This window comes from Arachis duranensis, chromosome 2 (assembly GCF_000817695.3).
Source record: "Arachis duranensis cultivar V14167 chromosome 2, aradu.V14167.gnm2.J7QH, whole genome shotgun sequence".
In the NCBI taxonomy this organism is placed as follows: domain Eukaryota; kingdom Viridiplantae; phylum Streptophyta; class Magnoliopsida; order Fabales; family Fabaceae; genus Arachis; species Arachis duranensis.
The window spans coordinates 22,277,536-22,287,951 of NC_029773.3; the positions used below are offsets into that span (position 1 = coordinate 22,277,536).

General features: G+C 33.4%; 2 protein-coding genes across 4 annotated transcripts; both read left to right on the top strand.

Moving 5' to 3' along the window:
• On the top strand, positions 1–4,201 carry LOC107473986 (protein MIS12 homolog). 3 transcript variants are annotated; one of them, XM_052257521.1, is made up of 8 exons: positions 1–195; positions 1,319–1,518; positions 1,838–1,898; positions 2,040–2,158; positions 2,557–2,650; positions 2,744–2,867; positions 3,550–3,687; positions 3,780–4,201. In XM_052257521.1, exons 2-8 carry the CDS (start codon positions 1,397–1,399, stop codon positions 3,839–3,841), a joined length of 720 nt encoding a protein of 239 aa, XP_052113481.1. In that variant the 5' UTR covers positions 1–195; positions 1,319–1,396; the 3' UTR covers positions 3,842–4,201. The 3 variants fall into 3 exon arrangements, with proteins under 3 accessions (XP_052113481.1, XP_015949062.1, XP_052113480.1); XM_016093576.3 differs by lacking the exon at positions 2,040–2,158 and having other exon boundaries at positions 2,558–2,650; positions 3,780–4,185; XM_052257520.1 differs by lacking the exons at positions 1–195; positions 2,040–2,158 and adding an exon at positions 533–691 and having other exon boundaries at positions 2,558–2,650; positions 3,780–4,186.
• A 1,335-nt stretch (positions 4,202–5,536) lies between these two features.
• LOC107474002 (receptor-like protein 33) lies at positions 5,537–8,699 on the top strand. The gene is given in 3 exon segments (XM_052257784.1): positions 5,537–7,733; positions 7,736–8,011; positions 8,014–8,699. Coding segments are annotated over 3 exon segments (3,159 nt in total).
• Positions 8,700–10,416: the final 1,717 nt, after the last annotated feature.

Consider the following 10,416-nt stretch of genomic DNA (forward strand, 5'->3'; position numbering starts at 1 on the left):
CGATTCGCCGGCTTCACCTCCCCCCCTAGTTGCGCTTCCTCCCTCAACCTCTAGTCTCTATTCCTCCGTGATAAGAATCTCCACGCTCCTCCTTCTTGGTTCCACGCATCCACCACACCGTCCAGACTACAGACCACCCAGCCTCCATCGGCGCCGTCTCCTTCGAAGCCACATCTGCCAGTTTCAGCTGTCTCGGTGAGCTTCTATTATTTTAACTTTTTAATATTCAATTTCGGGCATGCGTGAAATATTTGAACAAAAATTCCATTACAGACTGCATCGATCCGCATATTTTGTTTAATTGATCCACATTTCCGAGTCACTACTTGTTCTTCTTTTGATTCTAAGGTAAAGGATATTTTTTTTTTGTGTTGAGGTTTGTGAAAAATTTTAAAAATATTTTTAATTTTGTTTTAAATTTTTTTATTTATATTAAATATATTTTTGGTGGTAACTATACTTAATTTGATTAAAAACTTTCTGCCGACTATCATCATTTCTTTCTTCAAACAAGAACAAGCATATGAGATTAATTAAAACCCCCAGCAGCAGCAACAAGAAAGGCTAATTAAAAAAGAAGAAAAATAGTCTCTTAAAACCACCTGGGTTGTACTCATCAACAACCTCAAATACTACATGCGGCTCGAAGAAATCACTATCACGCGATACCCACCTTGAAGTGTGATCAAAAGTAGGCCCCTGCATACCAGAGGCCATATTTATTTATGCCTGATGTTAGGATGTTGTGTTGTTATTGACATTTTGATAATTTGTTAATTTGGTAAACTATTTTTGTTGTGGATTATTGTTCTTAATCTTGATCTTATTATTGTTGTTTGTTAATTAAATTTTGTTATTGGCTAGATGATAGTATCAATCAATTTAATTCATTATTCTTGACTAATTCATTATTCTTGACTTCTTATCATTGGGTTGTTGTTTGATATTAGATTACGTATTTGGAAATTTTGATGATTGATAACAAATTTTGACTTGAGTTTATATTTAAATGATATTATAATATTGTAGTTGATTTCATACTTTTAATTTAAATAATGTTTTAAAATTTATATAGATTATTATTATTATGTTTTAATGTCTTTATTTATTATTTTATTATAAAACGGTTATTTCAATTGAATTATTAATTGAACTGATTGAACTAATAAATTAATAAATTAATAACGAAAACGGTTCGATAAACAGTCAGTTTTCAGAACCTTGATTTTAGCTCGTTCCATTACATTTTAGGAGATGGGAAAAAGTTTTGAATTTTTTTATCTAATTGAATTTATATTTGTGGGTTGTGTTTGTTCAGGTCGCTGCAAGGAAATACCCCCTACACCATCTTCTTCTCAATTGAAAAATTTGAGAGAGAGAGAGATTTGGCGGGAAAATGGAAGGCAGCGAAAGCGAGGCCATCTTTGAATCTCTGAATTTGAATCCGCAGCTCTTCGTCAACGAAGTTCGCAACACCGTCGACGATGTTCTTGATGAAGCTTTCGATTTCTTCCACCAGTAAGTAACACCCTCAAACACTCCCTTCTTCTCCTTTAATTTTTCACTTTCAATTCTGAAATGGTGGATACTACAACGAAGATGGCAAAAATATCTTCTCATGAAGATGCTTTGGTTAAAAGTGTGGTTTATTTATTTAGCCACACTTTAAACAAAAACAACACTTTTATAAATATCAAAATCTAACCATACAATCCATCGTCCAAAGGTCAAAAAGAAATATACTCATATGAAGATAATTATGCCATCTTCATTGTAGTATCCACCTTCTGAAATATCATTGTTTGTTTTAATTGGTTTTGTAATTCTATGATTTCAGAGAGGCATCAACCAAGTTGAACTCTGAAGGCTCCATACAAAGGTCTGAAGATCTGAAAAAGGTAACTGTTCTACTGAACTGAACAGAATTTTACCAGTTAGAGTTACTTTTGTTGTGATAATGGAAATTTGAGCGTATGATAGTTGGTAGCTAGAGTATGCTAAGTGTGGTTCATGCCATTGTTTTGGTTTTTGTGAAAAAGGGAGTTGATTGCGTTCGGCAGAGGACCCAATCTGTTTTGGACATAAGCTTAGCTATTTGGGAAAAATACTGCTTACTTCACTGTTTTGCTGTTCCCCAAGGCTTTTGCATGCCAAACTCTCTCTCTCTCTCATTACATTAGATTATTAAGAAGGATTATTGCAAAATATCCATGTCCAAAACGGAGGATTATTATGATCTCATATTCATAAGGCATTATAAGTTGTCTTAATATCAGGTTCTGGCACATAGACAAAAACTTATGACTTTCACACGGATCACTTGTAAAAGAAACCTCACTTTTATCAAACCTCACTTTTATCTATGTGACAACATCTGATTTTATGACGGTCTAAAAATTAGTTCTGTTAACCGGCTATGAATATGCAGTATAATACAAGTATACTATATTATAATATTATATATGCGTATGTACTAACTGAAGCATTTCTTATCCTCAGTAAGGATTTTCATTTTGTGAATCGATTATCTAACTTTAGGAAGACAATGTACTTCCAGGACAAGTCAAATGAGAATGGCCTCCATCCAGATGCTCCTTTTGATCCGGATATTGATGCCCAGTTAAATTCCTTAAGAACAAGACTAACAGAGGTCGTATGAATGATAATTGCTGAAATCCTTCTATTATGGGGTTCTACTTTGTTTTTATCATTTGATTTACATTGATACTATTTGTGCTGTCAGGTGGGGAAGGAGTTTGAAGTGTTGAATCATGAAATTCAAATATTAGAAAAACAGTCTACTGTCAATGCTCACTATGTCAATAATGCAGTACAATTATATGAGCAGAACCATGTGTTGTTTCAGGGTAATTCAAGAGCTCCTCTTCATCTTTATATTCATTTAATCATTTTTGCACGGCCAGTACTAGCCTTTACCATTAGAGATTAATTGTGATGCGAAATGCATGCTTTCATTTTTGATTAAGCTAAAGGGTACTTCATTTTGTACCTTTATCTATATATGCTATTACATGCGTGCTGCATATTGCTTTCTTTTCCAATTTTGCTGCAAATGGACATTTAATTGGTTCAACTGTTTGGATGCTAGAAACTTTTTCAAAATATGTATTTTTTCCACCCAATTGCATACAGTCAAATAATGCACAATTAGGAAAAGGTTTCTTTTAATTCTGTGGTTCATATATATCATATATGACTTGCATAATACATATTAGTATTTTACATGTATAAGATCAAATGTATAGTTGATGGGAATGTACCAACTTTATATCTTTATAGCTTCTAACCTGATCAAGCATAATGGTGCTGCACTGTTAATATGGTTTAGGATGTCAATCCCATGAACCCCAAGGGGGAAGCTTACCAAATAATGCTATCAACTTTTTTCCTGTATGATAATGATGATTATTATTGCTTTTTTTTTTGTGAAAATAAGCAGGAAGAATTTTGTACTTTCTGGTGGAAATAATTGATAAGGTTTGAACTGATGTTAAATGAAGTTTTACCATTGACTATTGTTTCCCCCAGAGATTGTGACAACTGCAGCTGAACTTGGGATAAAAATAAGAAAGCTAAGCACCACAACAATTGAAGAGTCTGAACAAATGAAAACAAAAGTGGTTTACAGCCCCGAGCTGGATCTATCTTCTATTAAATCTGGCAAAGGTAACTTAAATAATTCATTGTATTTCCCTTGCTAATTTAGACAAGTTGAAATGTTGCATTCTAAGTTAAATTTTTATAATTTCTTTTTGCAGATCTCTCAAATATGAATTTAGATGACCTTCAAAAATTTGCAAGTATTATGAAGAGTACATGAAATTCTGTGTTTGTCATCGGTCTAGTTGGAACACCTTTGTGTTGATCCGTACTCTTTCCTTATGTTACCTGTGTGTATTAGCTATAGTAGATTAGTGCACTTAGCTTAGTTAGCATTTCTGATTAATAGTTAGTTACTGGTTAGTGTATTCAGTTAGACTTAGATATTTATAATGTAAGTAGCTATATATAGCAGGGTTGGCTATCTGATTCTGTAGCTTGCCATTTTACCCCAACTACTTTCTCTGTTTATTGCAATCTCCTGAGCACTCTCTCTACTCTCTCCTCCCTCATTCTTCTCTGTTCATCGCTTACACTCACACTTCCGTTTTTCACAACTTGTACTAGTTAGTTGGATACTAGGATTATTCTGAGGAATTCTGTGATACTTGAAATTAGCTTAAAAATGAAATTGCAAGTTTAAACAATCGTTATCCATAAATAGGGTCTAGATATTGGAAATGTTGATTCCTAGATAGGGTATGAAGAAAAGTAGATGGAAAAACAATCATTTTTATCTAAAGTTTAAAACGCTAACAAAACTATTCATAAAAGAATGAAACTAATGTTTTCTCCATGAAAAATGAGGTTTGTGAGGCAAAAATATCCAAACGCTAAATTTTGATTGATTTTGTTAAAAAATTATCCAAATTTTCAATAAAAAAGAAAACAGTACAAATGAAGGTCACATACGAAAAGAGTGTCCTTAGCAGGTACAATTTAATTGAACTTGATTTAAAAAATATTTAGCTACCTACTATTTCTAAATCTTATAAAATCAAGTTATCAATTTTCTTAGTATAAGACCAGTATAAAGAGAAACAATATTATTGTTAGAAGGCATAGAGTAACCTTAACTAAATTAAAACTTTGTCAGCTAGAAAAATGCATAATATGGGCTATGGCACGTTAAAAATTATCAAATTATGGTATCTCCATTATCTTTTCATGCTTGTGTTGCTCCTTATCTGTAGAATTTCCCTTTGGCAATTTTTCTTGAATTGTTGGACAAATTTTTCCTAATGTATATTATACCCGAAGCATAGTCACCAAAAATTAAATATACTTAAGAATTGCAATTTTTCTTTTTCAACTTTGAAGAAACAAGAAGCAGTATACCAAAAATAAAAAATAAAAATAAAACAACTTAACAGGAAGCTTCTTCAAATACAATTATCCCATTCCTGTTAGGCATTGGGTTTCTCTTGTATTGACTCACTAATTAACAAATGACTAGTGAGACAGTCTATACTCTATACCCAATAAAATAAAAAATAAAAAATAAAAACTAGCGAGACGGTCAACAAACATGCAGTAGTCTCTTTTAATATTCAGAATCATCGTAATATCTATGAGCTATGTAAGAAAATATCTTTTAGAACTTTCAATTCAAAGTACTTAAACGAGTTAAAGTGTCAATTAGATTTTTTTCAAAGATTTATACATTATTATAGATTATAGATAAAATTTAAAATACCAACCAGTAGTCAAGATTCTTGGTTCAGTTTTCCAGCCACGGAAATTGAAGAACAATTACGTTTGAGCGATACACATAGTTGACTCCACAGTCCACTCATTAAAGAGACAACATCACCATTGAATAAAACTTTCCACAAAAACTATGTGAATTTTAACACTTTGCCTTCAGAAGAAAACATCATTTGCATTTCTCTTTGTCACTCGGTTAATATCCGCAATGAAAATCCAACAATTCTTATCTCTTCTGGTGATATCAATCTGTGTGGTTGCTGGCCTCTGTGTTAAAGATGAGCAACAACTGCTGTTGCAATTGAAGAACAACCTTACTTTCAATTTCAACAGTGGAAGATCAAGCAAACTGAACGTGTGGAATCAAAGTATTGGTTGCTGCAATTGGAGTGGTGTTACTTGTAATGATGAGGGATACGTTATTGGTCTTGATCTGAGTGGAGAATCAATCACTGGCGGATTCAACGATTCGAGCAGCCTATTCGGTCTTCAACATCTGCAGAAATTAAACCTGGCAGCTAATAATTTCAATTCTATGATTCCTTCAGCATTTGGCTTGTTGGACAAGTTAACTTACCTGAATTTGTCACATGCTGGGTTCGTGGGGCAGATTCCGATAGAGATTTCTCAGCTGACGAGGTTGGTTACTCTTGATATCTCAAGTGTTGCATATTTTGAAGGGCAATATCTAAAACTTGAGAACCCAAATCTAAGGATGCTTATCAGAAATCTCAGCAGTATTAGGCAATTGTATTTGGATGGTGTAATTATGACATCTCAGGCAGAGGAATGGTGCAATGCTTTGTTGTTTCTGCCCAACCTGCAAGAATTGAGCATGTCACATTGCAATCTCTCAGGACCACTTAATTCTTCATTAACAAGTCTTGAGAATCTCTCGGTCATTCGTCTTGATCGGAACAATTTCTCATCTCCAGTGCCAGAAACCTTTGCCACTTTGAAAAATCTAACCATCCTCAGTCTTTCCGTTTGTCGGTTGACGGGAGTGTTCCCTCAAAAGATATTCCAGGTTAGAACACTGTCATTCATTGACATCTCATACAATTCCAACCTCCAAGGTTCCTTTCCTGTCTTACCATTCAACGGATCTCTCCATACCTTAATAGTAAGCAACACCAACTTCTCTGGAGAACTTCCTTCTTCTATTGGCAGCATGACACAATTATCCGCACTGGATCTATTTAACTGCCAATTTAGAGGAAAACTACCCATTTCGTTGTCAAAGCTCGCGGAGCTCAGTTACTTGGATTTGTCACTAAACAATTTTACAGGTCCAGTTCCATCATTTGGCAAGTCTCAAAAACTTACCTATATAGATCTTTCTCGTAATAATTTTAGTGGACCAATTCCATCATCTACTCCCTTTGAAGTACTACAAAATCTCATCAGCATCAACCTGGCTTACAATTCCATCAGTGGAAGAATTCCTTCATCTCTTTTTAGACTCCCATTACTGAAGAAGATTCTACTTTCCAACAACCAGTTTGTTCAATTGGATGAACTCACGAATGTGTCTTCCTCTAAGTTAAACACTCTTGATTTAAGCAGCAACAACCTATCAGGTCCAATACCAATGTTCATCTTCCAGCTCCGGGAACTCTCTATCATCCAACTTTCCTCAAACAAGTTCAATGGGCCAATGCAGCTAGATGAGTTTTTGGCACTTAAAAATTTAACCACACTAGACCTTTCATACAACAACTTATTTGTCAATGTGAGTCTCAACCTGTCTTCAATTCCAAACATTAGCATGCTAAAATTGGCATCCTGCAATTTAAAAACTATACCTGGTTTCTTGAGGTACCAATCTGGATTAGCCTTTTTAGACCTCTCAGACAACCAAATTCAAGGATCAGTGCCCAACTGGATTTGGAAACTTAAATATCTTCAAAGCCTTAATATGTCTCACAATTTTCTAACTGATTTCCAAGGGCCACTTCAGAATCTTAGTTCCAATTTAGCTGTCCTTGACCTTCACCACAATCAACTTCGTGGGATAATTCCTGTCTTTCCTAAATATGCTGCCTATGTAGATTATTCAAACAATAATTTCAGCTCCATTATCCCAGTTGAAATCGGCAGTTACCTGTCTGGCACATTTTATCTGTCTCTTGCAAACAATAGATTCCATGGCAGCATCCCTAATTCCATCTGTGATGCCTCATTTCGTGTTCTTGATCTCTCCCGTAATAATATATCTGGCACAATTCCCTTTTGTTTAATAGCATTAAGTAAGATTCTCGGTGTACTGAACCTGCGCAACAACAAGCTCTCGGGTCCTATCCATGATTTGTTTCCAGCTTCCTGTGCTCTGAGGACTCTTGATCTCCATGGAAATATATTAGAAGGACATATTCCAAAATCTCTTGCTAACTGCTCAACACTAGAGGTTTGGACCTTGGGAACAATCAAATTTCTGATGGATTTCCATGTTCCTTGAAGCACATATCCACCCTCCGTGTGCTAGTACTGCGAAAAAACAACTTCCATGGCAACATTGGATGTCCAAAAATCAGTGGTGCATGGAAAATGCTTCAGATTGTTGACCTGGCCTTTAACAAGTTTAATGGTGCACTCCCTGGAAAATGGTTCAGAACGTGGGTGGCAATGATGGATGATGAAGACCAGGCTGATTCTGGGGTAAATTATCTCCGATTTGAGGTACTCAATTTAATCCGACATACTATCAGAATTCAGTAACGGTTACAAGCAAAGGTCAAGGGATGGAGTTAGTTAAGATTCTAACTATCTTCACTTCCATTGACTTTTCATCTAACCATTTCCAAGGAGAAATACCGAAAGAACTGTTTGATTTCAAAGCACTCTATGTGCTTAACTTATCAAACAATGCTCTTACTGGCCAGATTCCATCATCTATAGGGAATTTGAAACAGCTTGAGTCACTAGACCTCTCAAACAACTCATTACAAGGAGAAATTCCCACTGTGCTTGCGAGTTTGGATTTCCTTTCAGTCTTGAATCTCTCGTCCAATCAGCTGCAGGGAAGAATCCCTTTGGGCTGCCAAATCCAAACATTTTCAAACTCCTCCTTCATTGATAATATAGGATTATGTGGTCCTCCTTTGACTACAAAATGCAGTGATATTAATGAAACATTCAGTTCAGCTAGCCCGCAAGATTCTGCAATTGATTGGAATTTTATTAGTGTGGAAGTTGGTTTGATTTTTGGCCTTCTTATTGTCATTGGTCCCGTCTTGTTCTTTAAGAAATGGAGACACAAGTATTGCCAATTTCTGGACACAGTTCTTTGTTGGATCTTTCCTCAACTGAGCCTTGAATATGAAAGATGTGGAAGCCAAAGTTACGAAGTTCTGGTATGGAGGAAGTACTAGTCATTATTTAGTATCTATAACTGTTGATAACTTGATGATGCTACTGATGCATGAACAGCAAGTATAGAAAAAAAAAATGTGGGATATGTTATGTTTATTTTACTTGTTTTCATTTTTTGCTTTAAGCCTTTAAGCCTTGTATGTAGTTACTGTTGAATAATCATGTGTACTTGTACTGAAGTTTCCCTTTCCCATGCTAATGCAAATTGATCCAGTGATAAAATACAAGTGAATTGGGACTTTTTTTTCTTAGATTGGAACTATGACTTTCCTCATGCTAGATAAAATGATTTATTGTATGAAAGCTGTGGAGAAAAGGCACAGAACTCTCAGATGGATGCATTACTAGTTTATAAGAATTTCCCTCACTTTTCATAGCCTTACAAAACGGCATCATAGGAAGTAAATAGGGGGTCATCCATAGTGTCCCATTAAACTCTCGAACTTCACTAACTGCTGGCGTACGATGCTCATCTAGAAGAAGCATAGTCTGTAAAATAAACCCGAAGAATCAGATTGTTCACTGAGACCCAAAACTGGTTCGTGATTGGGTCATACCTGACCAGGCTTCCAAAGTTTCTCTAGTGCTTATCTGTCAAATTTTTGCAAAGATTACGTGCCAAATTTGCGCAAAGATTATGTGCCAAATTTGCTTAGTTTCAATTTGAGAAGGTGAATTCTATGATGCCTATGCTATAGTGCCTAATTTTTGTTTAATTTATTTGATATGGTAAGTTTTGAATATTTAATAATTTTTTATTTTTATATTTTTAAAATTAAATATTGATTTTTAACTTTTTTAAGAAGTTAGGTAAAATATTTATAGGTACCATAGCAACAGTTCAACTAGATATTCATAAAAGTTATACAATATTCAGTATTTTATTACAATAATTTAAAAAAAAAAACAAGCACATCTAAAAATTCTAAATAGATTTAGTGTCTTTTTAAAATTAAATACACATTCAAAATACAAACTAAATAAAACTAAAATTTAAAATTTTAATTTTAATTTTAAATTTCTGTTTCAAATTTAATATATTTAATTATTAATATATTACAATTTAAATACACATCCAAAAATCAAATTAGTTAGAATTCAAAATTTGATTGAGTTAATTCATGAAGATATGTTATCTTTCTTTTTTCACTTAATAAAAAGTTCTATTTTTCTAAATTTATGTATAATGTTAGAAGTGTCTGTATTTTTTGTGAGTTGTAATGTTAATCTAATTTGAAAGTGTCAATACTTAATTTTGGATGTGTTTATGTTGTTCATTATATTCTTATGTATATATATAAATTTTTTTACATGAGTTTTGGATGTGTTGATAAAATATTTAGAATGCATTCTTATAATTTTGGATGTGTATTTAAGTTTAATTTTGGATGTGTTTTAAAAATATTTTGAATAAAATATCATACTATTAGATGTGTTATAATTAAAAAATAACGACAGAATTCTTATGATCATATCATCTACATCTTCTCTCTTAAACTCCAGATGTTTTTTGCTTCTTTGCTCAAACTATTTACGTACAAAGTACTTTATTTGTAACAACTCTATTAATAAAATTAAATAAGATCAACCTTGTTCCAATTAAATAAGAATAGAATTTTTATGTTTATTTTTAAATATAATTAAAAATATTGAACATAATATTTCTTAACAAATTACATAAATACATGTGTGAAAAGTAGTGATACCTTTTATCAA

Bases quoted from the DNA above. Each gene is read 5' to 3' on its own strand.
- LOC107473986 (XM_052257521.1), top strand. From the start codon at position 1,397: ATGGAAGGCAGCGAAAGCGAGGCCATCTTTGAATCTCTGAATTTGAAT. The intron at 1,519-1,837 runs GTAAGTAACACC...CTATGATTTCAG, and splicing joins GCTTTCGATTTCTTCCACCA to AGAGGCATCAACCAAGTTGA. The intron at 1,899-2,039 runs GTAACTGTTCTA...TTTGTGAAAAAG, and splicing joins GGTCTGAAGATCTGAAAAAG to GGAGTTGATTGCGTTCGGCA.